Source organism: Chenopodium quinoa, unplaced genomic scaffold (assembly GCF_001683475.1).
Source record: "Chenopodium quinoa cultivar QQ74 unplaced genomic scaffold, ASM168347v1, whole genome shotgun sequence".
NCBI lineage: Eukaryota > Viridiplantae > Streptophyta > Magnoliopsida > Caryophyllales > Amaranthaceae > Chenopodium > Chenopodium quinoa.
Window position 1 is genome coordinate 4,590,125 of NW_018744151.1, and position 25,388 is coordinate 4,615,512.

General features: G+C 38.5%; 2 protein-coding genes across 3 annotated transcripts; both read left to right on the top strand.

Moving 5' to 3' along the window:
* The first annotated feature begins 1,253 nt into the window (after window positions 1–1,253).
* Window positions 1,254–7,813, top strand: LOC110693688 (transcription factor VOZ1-like). Of its 2 annotated transcripts, none has more exons than XM_021870851.1 (5): window positions 1,254–1,537; window positions 2,807–3,067; window positions 3,174–3,329; window positions 5,751–6,267; window positions 6,651–7,813. In XM_021870851.1, the coding sequence occupies exons 2-5, from the start codon at window positions 2,840–2,842 to the stop codon at window positions 7,202–7,204; spliced, it is 1,455 nt and encodes a 484-aa protein (XP_021726543.1). In that variant the 5' UTR covers window positions 1,254–1,537; window positions 2,807–2,839; the 3' UTR covers window positions 7,205–7,813. The 2 variants fall into 2 exon arrangements, with proteins under 2 accessions (XP_021726543.1, XP_021726544.1); XM_021870852.1 differs by lacking the exon at window positions 1,254–1,537 and adding an exon at window positions 1,585–1,725.
* An 11,954-nt stretch (window positions 7,814–19,767) lies between these two features.
* LOC110693732 (glycine-rich RNA-binding protein blt801-like) lies at window positions 19,768–20,169 on the top strand. The gene has a single exon (XM_021870907.1). It carries the CDS (start codon window positions 19,768–19,770, stop codon window positions 20,167–20,169), a length of 402 nt encoding a protein of 133 aa, XP_021726599.1.
* The last annotated feature ends 5,219 nt before the right edge of the window (window positions 20,170–25,388 follow it).

Sequence of the window (25,388 nt, forward strand, 5' to 3'; positions counted from 1 at the left end):
ATATTAATGTTTATTTTCATACTATCAAATGTTCATTATTATAATATTAATGTTCACAATACTGTATAACAAAAATGAACATTTTTTTTGCTATAAGATATTTATTCTTTCAAAATTAAATGTTCATTTTCATACTATATCAGTGGTTCATTCTGATAATATTAATATTCACAATTTGGGAAAATGTTCATTCTCGTAATATCAGACATCCATTCTTATAATATCAGATTTTCATTCTTAATGTTCACAATTTGAAAAAATGTTCATTCTTGTAATATTAGATGTTCATTTTTGTAATATCAGATGTTCTTTCTTATAATATTAATGTTCACAATTTTCATACTATCAAATGTAATTAATTAATCAAAATTGAAAATGTAGATAAAATCAACCAAAATTGCAATGAAATTTGGCAAAATTCCTCCATAATAATCAAATAAAATTGCTACAAAAAGTCTAGCTTGTAATTAAACAATTATGCTACTAGTACAAAGAAAATTGCAAAATTACCGCTTTTTCTAAGGTTGTTTTTCATATTATTGGGATGCTGCTCTACTTTTATCTCGAATATCCATGTTTATGCATGTTATTTTGATCTCTAAGCTTTGTAGTTTGATAGATTATGGTGGTTTTGAGAGGAAATAGAGAGACAAAATGATAGTTAAAGAGAAAAAGTGATGGATAGAGAGAGAAAATGGGTATGACAACTTTTAAAAATAAAAAAATTATATATTTTTTTCTTTTATAAAAGGTTTGTATATGATTTGACAATATGTGACCTGCTGATGTCACGCGTGCATCAGCGAGGGACTATTTATATAGGTGGTCTGGAGACCAGCTATTAGTAACTGTTGGCAAGAGACCATCGTGGACTTGCAAATGGCACTTGCGTTGGGGATTTTTATGAATTCCCCTAGATATCTTACTTCTAAGATATAATATTTTATAATTTACTCTCAAATTACTTTTTAACCATATCAAATCAGTACTAACTTTAGCTACTAAAGCGGTAATTCTCGGATAAAACCCAAAACCCCAAGGACAGCTAATCTACGTTAACTGTAATTAAGCGGTAAACCATCACTTATATAGAAAGAAATAAGTTGGTCACACCGAAAACAAAACCTTAAACCTTTTAATTTAGATGAAATAACTCCCTTACCAATTGATCCAAGTACTTGTTAATACCCTGTCGGTACATTTTGAGAAGTCCCCATTAGCATGACACCAATATTACATTTACATAGTTTCCATTTTCCAATAAAAGAGAAAAACAAGACATTCTATCCTTGAATTCCCATCATTTTACCGCGTTCATACATATTTGTACATGGTTTGTTGGACCCCCGCATTTATACGAGTGCCTAAAGAATCTGTAATGCCTAAAGAATTTTGCTTTGTAGAGCCCTTCTTTCTCTCTCTACTTAACCCTTCACACACCCTTCACTCTCTCTCTCTCCTCTTCCTTCTACTGCCATCTCAGTGCTCAGACTTTCTCGATTCTCAAATTTGGCGATCGACCTCTCATTTATTCTGGGTGAGCATCTACTTTTCATTTTTTTTCAACCCCATGTTTTTTTTTTCTTATTATTCTGAATATTATCACTTGCAATTTTTAATCTTTTTTTGACCCCTTTTCACCCCTTTACATATCTTGTTTGTGTATTGCATCCATATTTGTTGATACCCATTTAGTTTTTTTGAGGTTTTGCATCCTGATTTTCTGTAAGTTTTGTTATCTCTTTGTTTTTATGATGATACTTTAATGTATTTAGTTCCTGATTTATTTTAGACTTTGGTGCTTTTTTGTCCTTTTGAACCCTAATTCTTAATTGGGTTTATGAGTTTAAGATCATTTATATGGTTGTTGGGAGAATTTGGGTGTGATTGGAGTTGTTTCATTTGATTCTCAAATGGGTTTTGTGTTAGGATCATGTGTGATTGTTGGGGGAAATTTGGGTGTGATTAGGATTGTTTTATTTTATTCTTAATTGGTTTTTGTGTTAAGATCATATGTATGATTGTTTGGAGAAATTTGGGTGTGATTGGGTTCGTGTTTAAGATCATTTATTGTTTGGAGAATTTCAGGTGTGATTAGTGCTGAAGTGTTGTTTTTGTAGTGAAGTTGAAATCACAATTTGGCTTTTGTTTATGATGATTTATGTGTTTGTTTGGAGAAGTTTCTGTATGATTGGATTGTTAACTGAAGTGGAAATATTGTTTTGGAGGTTTAATTGTGGTGTTTTCTAAGGGTTTAGGATCAGAAGTGGAATTATCTGATATCTGAGTGTGCTCTAAATATTTTGATGCCATTGGATCTTAGTTTATGAGGGAATGATTTTGTGGGCTTCTTTTTTTTGATGAATAAACATCTCATGGATTGAGTTTGGTATGGCAACAATAACCAGTATAGTCGTATAGATTCTGCTTCCCAAGAGGGATGGGGGGTGGGGATAAGAGATTGAATTGTTTAGGGTTATTAAACCAAATGATGTCATATGAGAATATTTCACCTGTGAAAGCTACTTTGTACTGTTCTTAAGAGGGCGTTGTTAGTTGGAAGCTTAGAAGTGGAGGGTACTATTTCCATTTGACAATTTCTGACAAGTTTCATTCTGAATCAATTGTGTTCTGTTGAATGGATTTGTTGATGGATCTGTTGCAGGATCTGTACTGTATTATTCTCTTATGGCTAAGGCCGCTAAGCATCATTTTATCCATTAGATATGCCATCAAGTGTGAAGCCTTGTGATATTGCATTAATATTTCTGACATGATTGAAGTTGTGCTCTTTATTTTGTTGTAGCTACATAGGATCCTTTGAATTTTGAGATTTATAATGAGGAAGGGTTTGAAGAGAAACAGCTGCAAGTCAGCATCACACCAGCTCTTTAAGGATAAAGCAAAGAATCGAGTCGATGATCTTCAGATGATATTTTCAGATCTGCAGTCAGCAAGGAAGGATAGCCGCACGCTTGATGCTACAGTTCTTGAAGAGCAGGTCTATCTAATGTTACGTGAATGGAAATCTGAACTTAATGAGCCTTCACCTGCGTCGTCTGTACAAGTGAGGATTTCATATATTTGTTTCTTTACTTCCTGTTATTAGTGCTGCATGTTCTATGATGAAGAAAAGGAGTATGGACAATTATGACTAAACTGGCTTCTTGTAGAACGATAGTCTTGGTACATTCTCTTCGGACATCTATCGGCTGTTGCACCTTTGTGATGAAGAAGATGATGCTACAAGTCCATTTGAGCTTCCTCTACCAAAGTCTGAACCTGATGTTCAAAAGTTTCAAGCTGGAGATGCTATAGGCTTCCAGGAGGTAGTTTACTTCCTATTTCATATTCATGGCTCTCAATTATATGGAAACTGAGAAAATTTATGCATTGGTGAGGAACACCTACCTCACCTTGCACATTGTGGAAACTTTAGTCTTATTTTCTAAATGTTGCGTAGGCATTCAGTGTCATATAAAGTCATAGAGATTCGTGTTTGGCACTTCTGGAAATGACACAAGAAATTGCAGGATAGAGGAAAGCTAAGACATATTTTGAAAGCAAAAACTTGAATAAAATGGCTCTGCTTTGCACCTAGCTTCCCGCCTCTGGTAGAAGAAGTGGGATATGAATAATTAGTATACCATAGATGTTGTCAATCCTTTATGCACCAGGAGGCTTCTCATGAATGTTAGTGAAAGAAGTTGGGATATGATTGAGGGTACATAGTTCAACCTTGTTGAGTTAGCTTTGTCACTTTGTGAATGCTTTAAGTTCATCAGCATGTGATGCATGAATTCTCTTTTTTCATTTCTCAAAAAGAATAATAACTCCCTAGACAAGGCTCAAAGATCTGAGTTACCTTTGCATTAGAGATCAAATCAGCAAACACCTGGCTTTTGGAATTTGGAAACTCCTTGGCTTTTGTTCTATTCCCTCTATTCTAAAATAAAAGTCTCAATTCACGGTTTCACCCAAAAATCTTGTCCCTAAATAAAAGTCCCATTACATCTTTATCTATTTTTATTCACTTTTAATCAAGTATATATTGTTGTTATTGTTATGTTTTAATCAGTTATTTATTTATTTTTTTAATATTCACCTTTAATTAACCAAACCCCACTGTTGTATTAGAGACGTCAACTTTAGGTTACTCTCCCCATCCCCAATTTTCTGATTACTTTGGAATTCGTGGTTTTAAATGTTGTGAGCCATGAGAGTTACAGCTGTCAAACAATAGTGGGGAATGGAATTGCTGGTGCATATTTTATTTATTTCTTGATTGACTTTTGCAGTTACCTTCAATTTTGCATTCCTGTTTTGATCTTTTTTTAGGTTTACCAGGTGCAACGCATGTTTTGAGTAGAAGACTTCCAATATATATTTTGAAATCTAACCAACTTTAAGTTCTTTCTGTTGATCGGAGCCTCATATATGTGAGCTTTGTTATGGATTTATCTGATTTTTGGAAACCAAAATAAAGGCCTAATAAACCCTCTTTCCTTATGGTGTATTCTCTTTCCCGTACTTCTGGTACCACATGATAACAAATGCTGACTTTTTATGCCAATTAGTGTGTAGGAGAACTTCTTGACTTGTATCACTCCTTTTCTAAGATAATATTATGCAATCTGTGGGACCTTTGCTAGATAGGAAAAAAAATGAATGTTCAAGATATGCTATCCTATTCCAAGGAACAAAAAGAAATTGCAAGAAAGTGAACAATATTTTTAGGAATGGAGAAAAGGTGCAAGATATCAACCTCTTATCTTATTTGATTGTAAAGGGCTGTTTCCCCTGTCTACCCAATCTGATACAAGATTAGAACCTGCTAATGAATCATACCCAGGATGGTGTGATTGGATCCTTTGACACCTATTTGGGCTATTTCACTGATGATTTGTGGGCTTGTGGCATTTGTGAAAACAAAGGAAGATATTATAGATCTAGATTTTGGAGTGAAAACCCTACTCTTTAATTTGTGGAGAAATTGATATTAAAAGTAATTAATTGAGTTGTGCTATCTTCATGGATTTGCAACCTAAAAGTGGTCTCATTTGCTCCATTAAACGAGTCTCTAGTCACCAGCCTTCGTAGATTCCGTTCCAGGGAGAGAGAAGAGATGCTGAAAAAACAGTTGGAATTATATTATTCCAAATTTTCTTTGTGATTTCTTTTTCATTTTTTTTGTTTGTTCTAGCTGAAACTTTCATTTTTGGTGTTGTTGTCTTGCTGGAGCAGCCTAAGCGGGGACTTATCTCCTGTATTTCCAGAACCTTATGCTTAGTTCATGTCTTCCAATTATAGTTCCCTCATTTTTCTACTTCACCGAAAAGGCAAAAAAAAAAAAACAGAATAATTAATAAAAGAGCTACAATGTAGAAAGGAGAACAAAATTGTTTGTTATGGCCCATCATTTACATTAAGTATTTTGTAATCACTTAGTGTTTTGTATATGAAAACTTCATTGTGGAAACATAACTTGAATTTTCCCGCACTCAAAATTTTAAATTTTATAAATGGAGTCCTTTGAGTTGTGCGTCTTAATTTCAGTGATTTTCTTTTCTTTTTGATAAAACCTCTTTTTTTTTTTTTAAACAGTCATGTTTTATGATTTTTTTTTAAAAAAAACTTTCATTATCTGTAGTTGCTCTTAGATCTTGTTGTAAACTGCGACAGTTAAACTAATCTTGTTGAAAATGTTTAGAAATTAATATGGTAATTGACTTTGAAGTTGGCTTTAACAGGGCCCTGAAGTCAAGCCTGGATCACTGGAGCAGAATTTCTCACCAGTTGATCAATGCAAAGGATCTCCTGGATTGCGCAGTTTGACAACGACTAATATGGAAATGGCCAACCAGCTGGATTACAATCAATTTAATCTGCATGTGGACCTTGAGCATCATTATCTTAGTGGATATAATGGCGTTGATGTAAGTGCTCTGTACGCACATCCAATTTCAGGATTTCTGCCAAATGTATGCCCACCACCTGCTGCTTTTTTGGGTCCAAAATGTGCACTATGGGATTGTCCTAGGCCTGCCCAAGGATCAGACTGGTGGTTAGATTACTGCAGTAGCTTCCATGCTATTCTTGCATTGAATGAGGGCCCTCCTGGAATGACTCCGGTCTTACGTCCAGGAGGCATTGGCCTGAAGGATGGCTTGCTTTTTGCTGCTTTGAGTGCGAAAGCACAAGGAAAAGATGTTGGCATTCCGGAATGTGAGGGGGCAGCAACTGCAAAGTCACCTTGGAACGCTCCTGGTAAGTTTCTGTTACATGCTTATCAACTTGTTACCCCATTTTCCTATAAATGTTATAGTTTCATGTTGTAGAAATTACATTTGCTACTGTAAGATTCAACAAAATTATTTTCCCAAATTACCTTTATGGTAACGCTCTACTTCATAATTGGGCACATTTGTCAATGTTCAACAAAGTTGTTCTCCGAAAATAACCCTTCAGATCACATTCTACTTACTTTGTTAATGGTTGATAGCCTTTATCAATCACAAGAGTTGTGTGATAATCTTAGTGGGACGGCATGTTGTTCCTTTTTTTTTCTTGGATTTGTCATAATTTTTCCGTTTCCCATTTGCAACATTTGCTATGTGTTCATTTAGCATATATTTTCCATATTATTGCAGAACTTTTTGATCTCTCAGTTCTTGAGGGGGAGACTATTAGGGAGTGGCTCTTCTTTGACAAACCTCGAAGAGCATTTGAGAGTGGAAACAGAAAGCAGAGATCATTACCAGATTACAGTGGCCGAGGGTGGCATGAGTCGAGAAAGCAAGTTATGGATGAGTTCAGTGGGCTGAAAAGATCTTATTATATGGATCCTCAACCACTGAACAACTATGAATGGCATCTCTATGAGTACGAGATCAACAAGTGTGATGTGTGTGCACTGTATAGATTGGAACTCAAGTTGGTGGATCGTAAGAAAACTCCTAGAGGGAAAACAGCAAATGATACTGTTTCTGAGCTCCAAAAGCAGATGGGTAGACTTTCTGCAGAGTTTCCGCTTGATAACAGGCGTCCACTTAAAGGAAGGGCTAAGTTAAACAGCAAAGATGGTGTTGGAAATCTCCGCTCTGATCCCAATCAATTGATCAGTGGAGATAAGTCATTTGATCATGGAGTTGGCCCGCCATATGGCTATCTTGTGGAGAATATAGGTGATTACTACCTGAAATAGTGAGAGAGAGCAACAATCTCAGACATGTCTAGTTGGCGGGTTAGTTCATCTACTGACAGTTCCATATTAGGTTTTGATCATCTCCAATAACATTGGTGAGATCCTCATTTTTTAAATCTGAGGTTCTTGTATATAATTTATCGTGGTTTTTAGCTTAAACAAAGACAATGGCTTCTGTCATTGTTGGAGTATATCTGACAAGTGAAGAGGGGTTACAAACAGCTTAAAAATCGCTTCTATTTACTTCTATAGTGAAGGGGTATCACATTTGGTAGGGTGGCTGTACATTCTAATGCTGGTTTCTACATGATTTGGAGACTGCTCGTCGGATGCTTTTAATGTCCTACATAAATTATGTAATAGCTTCTGTTGCACTTCATTTTCTGCTATGAGATGAGATACATGTCAACTCTCAATCGTTGTCATCATCTCCCACATTTATGTAAACAACTTATCATGTCATGTATGACAAGTAATCCTTGATATTTTGCTGTAACTTCAGATATTTGAAGATGCCAATTACATTCCTTAATTAGTGACAGGAAATAATTGGATACTTATATCTGGATACTTGATTTGTTGTTTTAGTGAAATTGACTCTTAAAATGAGCTAAATGTGCACAATGTCCCAGCACATCTAAATCTGGCTGTTTTATCCATTTTATTTCAGAAGAAAGTGATTTAGGGTGAAAGTTATTTGAAATAAATTAAATCAAATCCAAATTTATTCTAACTGGATTTATTACTACTACTTTTAGAAATTCAAATCTTATTTATTTATTTATATATTTCAAAGATTGAATCTTTGAATTGGATCCTTAAAACTGAACTGTTCAAATTTGTATGGTCAAATTATCCTCCTAAAAGGATGAAAATGCTGGTGTTATATCTTTGATCTATTTTAAGCTTAAAGGTCAACAGTCAATGTTTGAGCTTATAACGTCATAAAAATAAATTTGTTATACATGTATGAAATGTAAAATTTTTATTATAATGGAATCATATCAAAGTTGAGTTAATGGGATTTCAGATTGAATTGGATTTAAAATCCTAAAACCAAATTTTATTAATATCTAGTCTTTATAAATTTTACAAGTATGAAAACGGAAATAAAACCGTAATAAGATACGTCTTGGAGATCGCAAAAAGTCAAATGGGGCAAAAATTTAGGGACAGAGGGAGTACTAACAAGCGTGGTTGGTGCAATCACTGCTGTTACAAAAGGCACTAAGTTTCCATTCTCGTGAGTGACCATCATTAGTGGGTGGATGACTTTTGAAAAACGTCTCCTGACTTGAAATCATTGAAAGAGAAAGGGGTTCTGCAGTTGAAAATCACACTATTAAAGGTGCAAGCAAAATTATGTGGTACAAAAGGTATAGAGAAACTGAAGCTCGCTCTTATTAAGGCGAATTATAAGACGTGCTCATAGAATAGGTGCACTCAGGTGTGATTTCCTTTTCTCCAAAAGTCGCATTAGTAACACTCAGTTTTCAATCTGCTGGAATTGCAGATACTGAGGCCCATTTGCCTGTACATCATCTGAAGCAACATAGCCGATTCTGCAAGCACCATATATTCTTTAGAATCAGGACAGTCCAACATTCTATACACAGCTTTGTCTATATGAGAGATGCTTTGTTCCCAGTCATTATTTAAGTATACGAACAAGTGGTCATTAGGAAACAAACAGTCATTCAGGATGTAATCAGCAATAAAAACAATGAATCATGCTGTCTCTTCCAAAAATTTAGCACTGTTTGGAAAATGTCAACATAAAATGGTGAAACAAATTGAAAAAGTTCAAAGATCAAAATATTTAGCATTGTATTTTTTTTAATATATTAATGGTGGTTATATAAACTCGAGGGAGAGAACAAACCTTGGCACTGTTGGAACATTTATGGAATAAATGGAGCTTATGTATCATATATGAAGTTTATATTATGCTATGAGTTGAGGAGGATTAGTATAATGATTATACTTAGACGTATAGCAAAGCAAGATGTATAAAAAGTGACAAAACAAGGCAAAATTGACGAATTTGTGCTTCGCCCTGGCTGCCAGGGCAATCTTGCCTTGTAGGGCGAGCACGAGTAAAAATTGTCAATTATCTCAATTTCATTGAGATGTTGCTCGCCCTCGGTAGGGCTCAATTGCCCGGTCTGCCAGGGCGAAGGGAGTTTGTCAGTTTTTACATGTTTTACAAAAGTGTTGCTCGCGCCCGGTAGGGTTCCATTGCCCGGTCTGACCGGGCAAAGTTCAGAAATGACGGTTTTGACAGTTTTTTTAACAGTTTGCTTTGTGAACGGACATATCCGTTGGAATTAAAACTGCTCTTCATATAAACTCTATAAATAGGAGTTTATATGACATATATGAGGGATGAGATTAGAATTACATATCATTCTTGCTTACTTTGAGAGAAAATCTGCAGTAATTTTCTTAGAGTGAAAACAAACACATTTCTACTCAAACTTTGTTGAATTAGTTTTGTAAGAACAAGCAAAACTAATTGGTTTTTCATTGTATCCCAATAGTGTTATCGTGTAACTCGATTGTTCCAAAGAGAGTCGATAAATAACTATTAGGAAAGCGTTTACCACGTGCCTTGAAGAATTTATCCGGTCTCTTTGAACATCAATTTTCATTGATATTTCTAATAGGCACATGTGATAGTACGTACTTTGCGCAACTGTCTCTTAGACTCACATGCAAGTTCCAGAATGTCTTCCACACAGCAGGACTATTGGGATATATTTTAGGAAATAAGATAATTGTGAATATTGTGAAAATATATCCTAGAGAATATTGTGAACTATTTTAGGTTATTTGGTCTTGCCCTCCAAATATACCTAATATATAAATATTGTATGTGGCCATTGTGATTAATGAGAAATACAGAGAAATATTCTTGAGATTAATTTAACATAGTATCAGAGCTTAGATTTGATCCAAAATTTATTTTTTTTCGATGAATTGATCGCACGAAATTTACATAACTTCGTGAAATCGTGAGGAGTGTAAGAGTTCACATAATTTTTTTCTTTTTTGATCGGAACAACGTTTCGGATCCTTTCCTTGCGGCATCCTACTGTTTGTGGGATCATTTTTTGAGTGACAATTTTCTTATAATTGTGAGAGTTCACAAATACACATATTGGGAGTGGTGATTGAGATTGAGGGAATACATATTAAGATTGTTCATGTATTTATTTGTGAGTCAGTGAGGGTTCACAAAGTCAATTATTTAATATACTTCTTTGCTTGTGACGATTTGTGACAACTTTTATCAGTGACGATTTGTGACAATTTTTGTCAGTGAGGTTTCTTTGTGATTTTAATCACTAAGAGGAATATTGTGATCAGTTGTGTGATGGCTACTTCTCGGCTCTTGTAAGGGGCTGCTGTTAGGGGTGTTCAAATCCGGGTACCCGGGATTTTGGGTACCCGGTTTTTCGGGTAGTTAAAAAGTCGGCCCATATTCCGACCCGGATAACTCGGGTACCCATTTGTCGGGTACCCGTTTTTCTCGAGTCGGGTCTTAGGGTATCCGAATTTAAAACCTGAAAAAAAAATAAATAAAAAAACTTCACTGAGTTATTTTTTTATATTAACCTATTTCCCAAACATCGATTGAAGCTATACCAAGTCCAAATACATAGTGTAATTTTCCACAACATAAACAATTTAAATACAGAAGCAATTATAATTTCCATTGGTATAAAATACTTGAGCAATAGAAGTTTAGAACAAAAGATGCTTGAAAGCATTTGACAAGTATAATATAAATGGTATACAAAGGAAAGATGATGACTTGGAGTTTGCAAATGGGGAGCTCCGTCTACGAGTAATAATGATTGTAAATCGATGAGTCTTTTTGCTTATCAAGAAGGTTACTCCATTTATTTTGTTTCAAATTTTGTCTCATAGTCATAGAATAAGCATGAGACAAGGAGGAAAGAGAAAATTATGAGGATAAAGATGGATTTAAGATATCTCAAAACAAGAAAAAATAAAATAAAAAGTGTCTGAAGCGAGAGTGGCTGCGGCAAGCATGAAGGAGTATTTAAATGAAGAGCTAAAATTGAAACCCTAACATTTAGGGCCTAAACTATGGAATAGTTGTACAGAAGCCCAAAATATTTCAGAATTTTTTTAAAAGTTTCAGGTACTAGCGGGTAGTCGGGTACCCGTTCGAGTTACAAGCGGCCCATGTCCCGACCCGTGACCCGAGAATTTTAGTGGGTTGGGTACCCAGCCCAGAAAATTGGATAAAAAAACTCTAATTACCCGTCGGGTATTTTGCGGGTCGTCGGGACGGGACAAGCGGGGCGGGTTTTTTTTAACACCCCTAGCTGTTGTTACCACCTCAGATGGGGCAACCCTTGTAGGGGTCACAACGGCTCAAATACAACAACTACTTGATCATTTAAACTCTATTCCGCCCAAGCTTCCCGGTAAACACGATTTGGGTTGGATTATAGACACCGGTGTCTCAAACCATGTGACTTGTGATCTTTCTCTTTTGAGAAATGTGACGAATGTGAGCCATTATCCGGTGGGATTTCCGGATGGGAATTATGCCAATGCTTCCAAAATTGGATTGGTTATATTGCAAGGGGACTTGACTATTAATAATATTCTTTATGTGCCTCAATTGAATTGCAATTTAATTTCGACGACTCAATTATGTGATGAATCAAATTGTGTCATGCAATTCACTAATAAACTTTGTGTTATAGGTACTACGTAGCGGAAATAAACATGAATCATATTCATACAGTACCTAATCCCAAGATCTAATGCATAACACATAAAGAACATATAATCGTACCTTTGAAGCGTGATTCCACGTGCGATCGAGCAAGAACAAGGAAGACAAAGAACCTCAAACGTGATTCCTCTACTTGGTCCACAGGTACGGATTAAGACCTCCACTAATGCTAGTTAGTCGCGATCGAACTCTTCAATCGACTTTCTACGGAGAAGTGCGAGCAACGAACCACCATGAACCACCACGAACCACCACACGCGCCACTAAGGTGGCCGACCGTACGGACGAGGGGAGGAGAGAGAAAGTCGTGAGTTAGAGAAAGGAATTAGGGTCTTTGGGATTGGTTGCCTTGATGTCAAAATACACTGTGTGTGAATTATGACTTCTTGCTTGCAACCCTAGGCATGGATCTTATTTATAGATCTCATCTCTAAATAAGAGCCCATGTCAAAAGCCCAAAACCTAATTCTAATCTAACTATGATAGCCCAATCCATTTCATGATCAGTTAATTGCTCATGAGACCCATTAATGGGCCTCTAACTTGCTTAACCCAATACCCTTGTGTGTGACCTCATAGGATCCATTCTAGCGGGCTTTGGACCATTTGACTAGCCCAAAGATAATCTCTCATAGTCTAGCAACAGATGATGACGCCCCAAGAGAACGAACTTATTATCTCCATAATAGTGATCCTTGATATATCTAGTAATTGCACTTACCGAAGACACAACTCCTTCACTACCGACGAGGAAGGTGATTGGAGCGGGTGAACGAGTGGATGGACTATACTATTTCTGGGGTGTTCCTATGGTGAAGGCTTTGAAGATAGATGGGGATCAATTGACAGAGTTGTGGCATCAACGTATGGGGCGTCCTTCGGGAAAGGTTCTTCAACAACTTCCTTTTGTGAGTCTTAGTAGCAATAAATTTAAAACATGTGATATATGTCCTCGGGCAAAACAACATCGGAGTAGTATCCCTTTGAGTCAAAATAAAGCTAGTCGAATTTTTGAACTTGTTCACTTAGATTTATGGGGGCCTTACAAGACATCTTCGACTTGTGATGCTCATTATTTCTTAACTTTAGTAGATGATTATTCTAGAGGTGTGTGGACTTATTTATTAAGAAATAAAACGGAAGTTGAATATATGTTTCTTAATTTTGTTGCTATTGTACGACGACAATTTTCTCAAGAGATTAAAGTGGTTCGTATTGATAATGGAACATAATTTAATTCCTTAAAAAATTATTTCTTTAAAAATGGGATATATTTTGAGACCTCTTGTGTGGGCACGCCTCAACAAAATGGGTGTGTTGAGAGAAAACATCAACATATCTTGAATGTGGCTAGAGCTTTAAGGTTTCAAGCAAATTTGCCTTTGAAATTTTGGGGTGAGTGTGTGCAAGCGGCATGTCATTTAATAAATAAAACTTGATATGTCCAATTTATATAGTGTTTTACCCCCATCCCATGGTCATAATTAGTAGTATTTTTGGCTCTTTAGGGCCACTTTTATTACTAATTTTTGTTTTCTAGTGTTTTCGTATTTTTAGTTGAGTTTTACAGGAAATTGCACTTTTGGAGCATTTTCCCGGGTTTTAATGGATCAACTACGGAAGCTAGAAGGACACGACCACTCTTGAAGCCCAGGATCGGTGAGAGCCGATGATTAAGGGCTCGGTATGTGATATCGGGGCTATTGGATCGATTAATCAAGACCCGATGAGGAAATCCAGATTGGGTCGAGGAATCGAGCCCAATCAAAATCCAAGCCTCGAAGAAGAAACTGGGCCCGATCGGGCAAGCATACGCCCGATCGGGCGGTTGCGCGCATAAGCACCTTCAAGGAAGAAGCGCGCCTGATCGGGCGCGGCATACCAAGCAAGGGCGTTGTAAAAAGGCGGGCCCGATCGGGCGGCCCTTCGCCGGGGCCGCCCGATCGGGCGCGTGTTTTTCTTAGCAGATGATTAGATTTGTTTTAATTTTTTTTTTGAGGAATGTTTAAGTACGAATTATGTACGTAAATTCTGATTACCTTTCTCTTAGACTCTCTCTCTACTTAGTTTTTAGATTCATTCTCTCTCTTATACTTTTACTCTCAACCTCATTCTTAATTCCAAATTTATTTTGGTTACGATTTCTCTTCTCTTAATCTTAGTTGTTTACTTTATTCTTTTGATCATGTCTTGTTTTATTGCTTTGATTAGTTTAGTTTTTATTATGTGTGAGTAGTTTTATCTCTAGGGTTTATGGGGATCCATAAATAATATGAAAGGGGTAATTTATTGTGTTAATTGTCAATGCTAGATTAATTTCCTATTGATTGATTTAATGCTCTGTGACTAGATTAGGCCTGATCTTTTATGCATGAGATTGACAATATTGATTCGAGATTCGACAGATGAGAATTGATGTTTAGGTCTAGTTTCAATAGGCAGGTTAATTTATAAATGGTTAAGTCGAGATTCGAAAGATGAGATTTAATACCGGTAAATTAATTGTGTGATTATAATACGTAGCGAAAACCCTTTATAATCTGATTGATATATGTATTGATGAATGATTATTATATTCTACCCTGAAATATTATTTATTGGTGAACCTATGCCCTAGATCCTTTTATTCATTGTATTCTCCTTATTCTTAACCTTCGTATGTTAGTTTCATATTAGAATTTATATATTGGTTACTTCATAATCTAGATTATATTAGTTAATTAGGAATAGAAAGACTCGTTTCTCTTTGGATTCGACCCTACTTCCCTATCTACATTAGTTAGAGGATTTAGGAATTACTTTTGATCTGGGGATACGACTTTACCCTGTTAAAATTTGGCGCCGTTTCCGGGGAAACGGTTTTATTTTTATTTCTGATTATTTTTGTAGTCTAGGTTATTTGTTTTTGTCACGGAGAACGTTAGTTCTTTGAGGCAAATATCATATTTGATTTTAGTTTTTTTTTTTGTTTATGCCCAGGTGTTCTAGATCAGGGTACATCCCATTCGATCCTGAGATCGAACGATCCTTTCATAGACAGAAGAATTTCTACAAGCAAATTCTGGCGAACTCTGGTGATAATAATAATCACCGCGATCCTCCAACTGGTTCTAGCGATTCAGAGGTATCATCAGACACAGAATCATAGATGACGACTCCAAAGAAGCTTAGTGATTACTCACAACCAAAGCTTACAGATTTTCCACATCTCACCCCTATTCCGGCTCTTGATGGGGTACAATTTGAAATTAAACCTCAATTTATAACGATGATAGAGAGGAAGCAATTTAGTGGAGCCAAGGGTGAAGACCCAAATCTTCACATTGCCGACTATTGTCAATATTGTAATACCATCAGGCAAGCCGGGGTCACACAAGACCAAATCAGGGAGATTCTCTTTCCTTTCTCTTTAGCTGGAAAAACTAAATTGTGGTTTAATGGCTTAAATAGAACTGCACTTGGTATAACTGACTGGGAAACTCTTGTTGTGAATTTTTATAACAAGTATTATCCGGCAGAGAGAACAACCGTACTACGGAATGCGATTCAGAACTTTGCCCAAGAAGTCGATGAATCTTTATATGAGGCTTGGGAGAGGTTTAAGGACCTACAAAGAGAATTCCCCCATCATAATTTAGCACAATGGCAGTTAATCCAAGCCTTTTACAATGGCATTGGAAATTCTTCTAGAATAATTTTAAATTTTGCAGCTAGTGGGAGATTTATGAATCTTAATGTTGATGATGCAGGTCAGGTTATTGAAGATATGGCGATAAATTATTCCCAGTATGGGAATCCTAGAGGCTTTGCTAACAAGGGGAAGTATAGTGTTGACTCTGTATCCTTTTTGCAAGCTCAACTGACCTCTATCTGCCAAAAATTAGATAATCTTAGCACTGCTAATGTAGCTAATGTTTCTGCAATTAATAATAATTCTAATGAGGCTTTCTGTGAAAATTGTGGAATTTTAGGTCATTGGGAACAAGATTGCAGGAGTTCCGTGGAGCAAGTTAATGCCTTTCAAGCTTATAGGTAGAATAACCCATACTCCAACATCTACAATCCTGGGTATCAGAATCATCCGTACCTTTCCTACCGGAGTACTAATGTTCAAAATCCACCACCACAAGAACCACAGGCACCACAGCAACAACAACAGAAATATTACCACCCCAATGCTGGCTAGAAAAACCAACCACAACAATCCTCCTCATCTTCCAACCCCTCTTTGGTGGAAATTAGAGCGATGTTGGTTAATATGCAGAAGCACATGGAGAGTAGAGATGCGCAAATTGATTCAATTCTAGCACATAATAAAATTGTAGATAATCAAATTGCGCAACTTTCCGCTACTCTACAAGCCCGCCAACAGGGAGCTCTGCCAGCACAGCCGACCAGGCCTACGGATCAAGCCTATGAAATTACTCTAAGGAGTGGTTCAAACTATGAAGGGCCCCCTATGCTCAGAGTTGATGAACCTGTTTTATTAAATAATGCTAATCTTGATTCCGTTAAACCAAACAATGTAGTTAATAGCCCTGTAGGGCTAAAGCATAGTACTAATACATCTAATTTTGCATTACAAGGTACGACTCTAGAGAAGGTGGCCACTCCAGATAAGAGCAATAATGCTCCAAAGCCAATTATCAAACTTCTATTCCCCAATCGTCACTTGAAGACAAACTTGGATAAGCAGTTTGGTAAGTTCCTGGAGATGGTAAAAGATTTGAGGGTAACAGTTCCCTTCACTGAATTAATCACACAAATTCCTTCGTATGCAAAATTTATGAAATAAATATTGACAAGGAAAAGGTCTATTAGTGAGGTAGAGACAATAGCTTTCACTGCAGAGTGTAGTGTCGTACTTCAAAATAAGTCTCCACCTAAATTAAAAGATCCGGGTAGTTTTTCTATCCTTTGTCATATTGGCAATCTAATGATTGATAATGCATTGTGTGATTTGGGTGCTAGCGTTAGTGTCATGCCATTATCTGTGTGTTCCAAGTTGAATATGGGTAAATTAAAATCTACTAATATTACTCTACAAATGGCCGACCGTTCTTTCAAATACCCCTTAGGTGTTTTAGAGGATGTCCCCGTTAGAGTAGGTAAATTTTATATACCCGTTGATTTTGTTGTTCTTGATATGGCTGAGGATATGCAAACCCCAATTATTTTGGGTAGACCATTCCTCAACACTACAGGAGCAATCATAGATGTGAGAAGTGGCAAGTTAACACTATCAGTAGGGGACGATAAAATTGTTTTCAATATTAATAATACCCCTAAAAGCCCCATGACAGAGGAGAAGTGCTTTAGTAAATGTGGTTGAGAATTATTCTAATAAGCCCCAAGCTCTTGAAAAAGATCCCTTAGAGGCGGTATCTTGTGTTGCATCCCTTTCAGATGAGATAGACAAATGGAAGAAGGAAGTTGATGCAATAGAAAGAGCACTCTACACTGTTGGCCTTGGTTTTGAGGACGAAAAGGTGGAATCAATCAAGCAAGTTGTGCAATTTGAGCCTACGGTAAGTGTTCCGCCAGATCGAGTTGCAAGTGTTAAATGCAATGACAATTTGAAGCAACCCTTGATCAAAGAAGGATCTTTGGTGCGTAGCATTGAAGGACTCCCAATCCAAGTCAAGGAGGATCCACCAGACAAAGTGAATTGGCGTCCCACAGGGCATGTCAGGAAGCCGCGTCGTAGCCAAAACACCGCTAGACCGGGTGAGAAACCGCCCCATCAAGCGTTTGGCCAAGGGTCCTAGTTATTGTACTTGGTAAGAAGGTCGTGCGGGACCTCGATAAACCAGCGCTTTGCGGGAGGCAACCCGTATTTCTTGCTTTCTAGACTAAATTTTCCCTTATTTTTATTTTTATTTCTTTTAGAGAGGTGAGGAGAGTGAATTTTACCTTTCATGAGTGTTTTGTACATGTTTTAGATCACAAAGTACGGAGGTTTCAAGAGAAAAAGGCGAAGAAAGAGAAGCTCCAAGCTTGGGTACGGGCCCGATCGGGCGCGCACCTAAGGTCAGAATTGAAGAATATTTCGCCCGATCGGGCAAGGATTCCCGATCGGGCGCAAAATATTGATTTTATCGGAGCTTTATTTCGCCCGATCAGGCAAGGGGTCCCGATCGGGCGCGAAAGTGAGGGAAGAAATCAAGGGAAATTTCGCTCGATCGGGCGGAATTTTGGAGAAATTGAGTGCCACAAAAAGAAATATCAGGCGAGCAAATGGCGATTCCCAGGTTCGAGTTCGCGCCCGATCGGGCGCGCACTTTGCAAATCAGCATAAACTACCTTCGCCCGATCGGGCGTGCCTATTTTATCCGGAGGATTTATTCTCCTTCTCCCTTTCTCTTTTCTTTTTCTTTCTTACTTCTTCTTTTTCTTTCACACTTTCTCTCTCTAAAACCTCCATTTTCAAACCTTCAACTTCACTTTCAATCCAAGATCTCCTCAAATTCACCCATCAAAACCTCAAAATTTTTACATATTCTTAATCCTCCCACCTTCCTCTACATTCTCCACCCACTTTCTCCCACTTTCTCTCATAAATTCTTCTAACCCTTAGAGAGAGAAAGCTTCAAATACCCAATTTTCCACCTACATATGGCTTCAAAGCGTTCTAGGCAATAAAGGGACGAAAGTTCGAGGCAACAACAACCAGTAGTCAACCCGGAGCTTCAAGTACCGGGATGGGAGGAGGTTGTTATCACCTCGGAGGAACAACGGCTAGGATGCTAAATCTCATCGATAGACAGGTAATCTCAACCCGCTTTGTTCATCATCCAACGTTATCTAGACTAGGTCTTGATAAATATGTGGAAAAATTGTTTAAGGGTATAGGCATGAGTGGTTTCTTTCAAATGTGCCATGATACATATGATTATTTAACATTAGAATTTATCTCTAGTTTTAATGTTATTAAAATGAATGATATAATCACTCATGTGCAATTCCGATAATTGAACAACGATGTGCGTTTAACTCTTAAAGAATTTGGAAAGTTGTTAGAATTAAAATCGGATAAACAATCGAACCCTCCTAAGCCACATTGTTGTGGTCTACAAGAGACTCACTGGGGAGGGTTTGGCCAACCTCCAACACGCCAAAGGGACGTGGATTCAACATCCCGTCCAAAAGTTTTGGCAAAGATTTGTCGGCCTCACTATATTTGGGAGGCATGAACCGGCAAATGTGAGGAGGGATGAATTAGAATTATTGGCATCCTATGTAATCCCTAATACTGAAAAATTGAACATACCCCATAGGATAGCCAATCACTTCCAAAGGGCGGCCAATGCGGCCGAAGCGGGTAGGTTTAGGGCACCTATTTATTTTGGGGGGTTAGTGACCCATATTGCCATCAAACACTAGGTTGGAACCCGGATGGGCATAGGAAAGTAGCGGGCTCAAACCTTATGGACCTAGCCTATTTAGGGAGCCTAAATTGGGTGCAACCCGTGGGAGGTGACACTTGGTGGATAGTCCACTGACAATCGGGTAGAAGAGACCAAGCCTTTACCTTACCCAACCCCGCCTTGACCAAATTTGAGAAGGGGAAGCCTTCTTACACATTTGAGATTAACGGTCAAGGCGAGGTTCAAGCACCTCACCCTTCACCACAACCCCACCAATCACCCCAAGGCCAATCCCCCCACACTACCCACCACCTCCACCCTTCACCTATGGCATACCCACTTCCTCGGTCGATTATAACGTCGACCCCAATGCCCCTTATGACTTTTCGGCTTTTAGAAGCCAATTGGACCGTATAGAGATGGGGCAAGGGAGAGTTGAGGGCATGATGCAAAACCTAGATTCTAGGTTAAGCACCTTGGATGGTCGGGTAGGTCACATAGAGAGGAACCTTGGGAGGGGTTTATACCCCATGTACGATGACTATGCACTCCGAGGGGCTATCCCCCCCGAGGAATTAGTTCCTGACTGGTTCCAATACCCCCAAGGAGGGCATTCCACCCCCGGAGAATTTGGTACTTATGTGGACTACTCTTCAGTACATGGATATGGGGGTGATGCTCCTTTTGGGGGTATGGGGGGAAATGTGAACCCTAACTACTTTGCAGGTGGTTCGGGTTATGGTGGTGCTGGAACGAGCCAGGGTGGTGCCGGCTCGAGCTATGGAGGAGGGTATGAGAGGATGGATGATGATGAGGAGTAGCTTCTCCTAGCTACCCTCCCAAGTCAATGAGAACATTGCTTGATTTGGCTTGAGGGGAGATTTCTTGTATATATGGTAACCCTCTTTCTCATGGTTCCCTGGCGCTTCATGGGACGAAGCCCGAGGCTCCCGAGTCGGCAATTTAGTTTGAAATCTTGTTAGCCGGTAAGCCCAACCCTTCCCTCAGCTTGAAAACAACCCAAAGGATGGAGAATTTCCTACATATGCGGTGGCGGGCGGAGCGCTCTATATGTATATGACCAGCGGCGGGTTACCAGAGAAGAGGGAACAACTGCGTTTTGTTTTGAAGCGAAGGCATTATTGAACGAAAGAGATGCCGGGCCGGTCAATTGCATTAAGTAGGGGATGCAGGACCTGTCTTAACCACAAGTGCATTCGTCATCGCTCTGCAGTACGAACCTCATATAGAGCCGCGCTCATCGGGCGGAGCGCACCTTTGGTACTTCAGTCGTGTGAGGCGACCGTGAAGTCACCGGATGAATTGCCGGGCTGCCGCTTCTTCGATCCGGAATTCCCAGCAAATCCTTGACTCCTCGAATACAATGGGCTCTAGTGCAGGAAGTTTCGCCAGAAGCAAGCAAGACGAGGTCGCTCTGCGGGCGGAAGCCGAACTCCTCTTGAAGAATCAGCTCAACTTAAAAACAGTTTCGGGCCAATCCATAAACCCGGAAACGAAACAAAGTGCGTTCCCTTTCGTCAAGTAGGTAAATAGCTGCCACCGGAGCCACAAAGGACTATCTAAACGGATTCTTTTCTGACGATAAGCTGAAGCCGAGCCTTTCCAGCAATGGGGCTTAGGGACCGATATGATGATTGGTTTAGGTAGGGCGGCCGGCCTACTACGGGCACCTGTAGGGATTAGTGTGTGAGCTTCGATAGCGGCTAGGTCTAGAGGGAAGCGTCCGGCTTTGAAGGGGGGCGATCTTATAGGATAGGATCCTATCCGTCCGTTAGGTCTTTTCGGTCACGGAGCCGGAAAAACCGGTATCGGCGGCCTTAGTGATCCGACGGTGCCGAGTGGAAGGGCCGTCGCTCAACGGGAAAACACGCAGCTGGGATTCGGGGACAAGTCAGTGGGCTGGAAAAAGCCCTCTATCCGTAGAGTACATTGAATGTACAGAAATGGCTCTAACAGCTCGATCAAACTTGCGTTCTCCAGGCGCTATGAAATGGGGGTCTTTCCTTCGCCTATCATATGTATCGGCTTGGTGCATATTCAGCTCCGGTTGCAGCGGCTACTGCGTAAGGCAATGCAATTGACTTACTTACTTGAATAAGTAAGGAAGGGAAAGCGAACCACAGAGAAAGTCAAGCCGGCTTCTGTGGGAGTACTTTTTTTTTCGCATTGCCCTAGTTACTTCATGGCTCCTAGCCCTAGAAGGGCTTTATGCCCTGAATATGCTTGCTTTCACGTCTTTCCCCCCCCCCCTTGAAAGAACATCGGTACTTCTCTATTTATTGCTTTCCTAGTGTAGTTTTTTATTGCTTTCCTCTATGAAAAAAAAAATACAAAAAATTTTGAAAAACAAAAAAATTCAAAAATACGTTCCAATGAATTGTAAATCATGCTTCCCTGTGTCCCATACTTAGAAAATATTGTTTTGATTCTTGGTATATGATAATGAGCTTTGTGAATTTGTTGATCATGATTTGAAGTTTAATTGTTTGAATTCCTAAACATGCATCAATTTTGCCAACTATTTGTGAATTTAGTGCTTGACTAATTGATTTGGTTAGGAATGTGTGTTAGTTCCTGGTATGTCAATGAATTTGAGTATTGGTTTGCAAATATTAGTAATGTTTATATAGCTCAATATTATGCACAATGAGGAGGACGAAGGCATTTGTTCTTTTAGGTAGACTTCAGACGATATTAGATATATTTGTTCCCTTCTTGCTACCCATGTTGTTGCTTGTTCCCTTTTATTGTTTATTTAGCCACATTACAAGCCTATATGAGTCCCATTGGTTACTAGTCCCAAGCTTGGCTTGGGGGAGCTATTAGTTGGTGAGGTGAGGGAGTTGTGGTGTGTACATTATTTGCACAATGTGGGAATAAAAGAAGAGTGATTGTTCTTTGATATTATGATTGAAAAATATTGATGTTTTGTATTACAAAGTTGAAAATTTCCAGTATGAGGTAAAAAGAAAAAAAAGAGCAAAGAAGAAAAAAAATTGTTTCATATGTTCAAATGTTCTATTTAAAGGTTGTTAAAAAAAAATGAGAGAAAATTCAAAAGAAAAAAAAGTTCAAAGTTTGAAAAAAAAAGAAATAAAAAGAATAAGTGGTTCAAAGTTTGTTTTAATTCACTCTATTTCATATTATCATATTTTGTGAGTGAATATATAAGTGTTGGGATTGTGTTGTATATATGATTATTTGATGAAATTTTGTGGAGTTGAGTTGTGATTGGAGATGTTTTGGTCATCACTTGTTGTGACCTTGGGTTTTATAGAGATATGGCTCCCTTTAGCATGGCTTTCCTCTCACATTTTCCCAAATTTATCCTACCCTTTACCCTAGCCTCACATTACAAGCTTTAAAGACCTTCCGACCTTTGTGCATAGAGTTGTATGAATGTGAAAGTGTTGTTTATCAATGCAAGTTATGACTTAACATATTTCGAGTCGACTAGTAGGTTGAGCGTTCATTGTTTTATACACACGAGAGTGTGAGATGGGAGGGCATTGTTCACAAATAAAGGGGTTTGTTGGAGAGCGATCGATTACATATTTTACTCGCCACATAAATGAGAGTTGAGTGCGTGAGCACTAGTCTTGAATTCTATATGCTCATGTGGTTTGCTTTACTTGAAAATTGTTGGGGATGAAGGATGATTAGATGAATGAGATTGATTGACATTGAAGCATGCTCATTAGATTTATCTTGAATCGTTTGTGCTTGATTTTGTTTATTGGGATGAGGCATGTTTTATTGTTCATTGATGAGCTCTTTGCTTAGGGACAAGAAAGGGTTTGGCTTGGGGAAGTTTGATATGTCCAATTTATATAGTGTTTTACCCCCGTCCCACGGTCATAATTAGTAGTGTTTTTGGCTCTTTAGGGCCACTTTTATTACTAATTTTTGTTTTCTAGTGTTTTTGTATTTTTAGTTGAGTTTTACAGGAAATTGCACTTTTGGAACATTTTCCCGGGTTTTCATGGATCAACTACGGAAGCTAGAAGGACACGACCACTCTTGAAGCCCAAGATCGGTGAGAGCCGATGATTAAGGGCTCGATATGTGATACTGGGGCTATTGGATCGATTAATCAAGACCCGATGAGGAAATCTAGATTGGGCCGAGGAATCGAGCCCAATCGAAATCCAAGGCTCGAAGAAGAAGTCGGGCCCGATCGGGCAAACATACGCCCGATCGGGCGGCTACGCGCATAAGCACCTTCAAGGAAGAAGCGTGCCCGATTGGGTGGGCGTAAGCTCGATCGGGCGCGGCATACCAAGCAAGGGCGTTGTAAAAAGGCGGGCCCGATCGGGCGGCCCTTCGCCGGGGCCGCCCGATCGGGCGCGTGTTTTTCTTAGCAGATGATTAGTTTTGTTTTAATTTTTGTTTTGAGGAATGTTTAAGTACAAATTATGTACGTTACCTTTCTCTTAGACTCTCTCTCTACTTAGTTTTTAGATTAATTCTCTCTCTTATACTTTTACTCTCAACCTTATTCTTAATTCCAAATTTATTTTGGTTACGATTTCTCTTCTCTTAATCTTAGTTGTTTACTTTATTCTTTTGATCATGTCTTGTCTTATTGCTTTGATTATTTTAGTTTTTATTATGTGTGAGTAGTTTTATCTCTAGGGTTTATGAGGATCCATAAATAATATGAAAGGGGTAATTTATTGTGTTAACTGTCAATGCTAGATTAATTTCCTATTGATTGATTTAATGCTCTGTGACTAGATTAGGCCTGATCTTTTATGCATGAGTTTGACAATATTGATTCGAGATTCGACAGATGAGAATTGATGTTTAAGTCTAGTTTCAATAGGCAGGTTAATTTATAAATGGTTAAGTCGAGATTCGAAAGATGAGATTTAATACCGGTAAATTAATTGTATGATTATAATACGTAGCGAAAGCCCTTTTTAATCTGATTGATGTATGTATTGATGAATGATTATTATATTCTACCCTGGAATATTATTTATTGGTGAACCTATGCCCTAGATCCTTTTATTCATTGTTTTCTCCCTATTCTTAACCTTCGTAGTTTAGTTTCATATTCGAATTTATATATTGGTTACTTCATAATCTAGATTATATTAGTTAATTAGGAATAGAAAGACTCGTTTCTCTGTGGATTCGACCCTACTTCCCTATCTACATTAGTTAGAGGATTTAGGAATTACTTTTGATCTGGGGATATGACTTTACCCTGTCAAAACTCTTTCTCGATTGCTTGGTTATAAAACCCCTTGTGAAATATTATTTGGCAAACAACCTTCATATGAGCATATTAGGGTGTGGGGGTGCTTATGCTATGCGATAATCAACGGAGTAAAGGTGACAAATTTGCTAGCCGTAGTCGGAAATGTGTGTTTATTGGGTACCCATTCGAGAAAAAGGGGTAGAGAGTTTATGACTTAGAAACCAAAGAAACATTTGTTTCGAGAGATGTGAAGTTCCTTGAACATAAATTTCCTTTTTTAACACCTAATAATTCCCCAAACACGTTGCCTACCCACTTGTTTGATGAGATTGAATGCGGGAGTGAGGATGAATTGAGTATGACTGATGGTGTGCAAGATAGGGGCTTGGAGGTAGAGAGGGAGTGCTTGGATGAAAAGGAGTGCAAGGTGGGAGAGGAGACTTGGGTAATGAGCTCCGCACCCCACCCGCGGCAGGAGGCAGCAGACCGCAGCCAGGCCGCGGAGGACACTATCAGGGCTACTGATCAGCCCGCAGGTTCTCCAGTAGGGCGCTGGTGGGGTTGCTAACTCTAGAGAGGTGCAGGGGGGGTCTGACCAGCACGATCAGCAGAGCAGTGGCGCAACAGCAGCTCCGCAAAACAGTAGTTCGATAGCAGGGGGCCAGCAGGGTGATGTAACTTTGGGCAGAGGTTTGAGAACAAAAATTCCCTCGGTGAAGTTTCGTGACTTCGTGACTCATACGATCCGAAATAGTAGTCCATCTGCGCTTCCTCAACGTTCACCTGTGACATCGCTTTCCTCAGGTACTGTCT

Excerpts from the sequence above, each read along its gene's own strand:
- LOC110693732 (XM_021870907.1), top strand. The coding sequence starts at position 19,768 with ATGGGGCAAGGGAGAGTTGAGGGCATGATGCAAAACCTAGATTCTAGG.
- LOC110693688 (XM_021870851.1), top strand. The coding sequence starts at position 2,840 with ATGAGGAAGGGTTTGAAGAGAAACAGCTGCAAGTCAGCATCACACCAG. Across the intron at positions 3,330-5,750 it reads ATGCTATAGGCTTCCAGGAG|GGCCCTGAAGTCAAGCCTGG; the intron begins GTAGTTTACTTC and ends TGGCTTTAACAG. Across the intron at positions 6,268-6,650 it reads GTCACCTTGGAACGCTCCTG|AACTTTTTGATCTCTCAGTT; the intron begins GTAAGTTTCTGT and ends ATATTATTGCAG.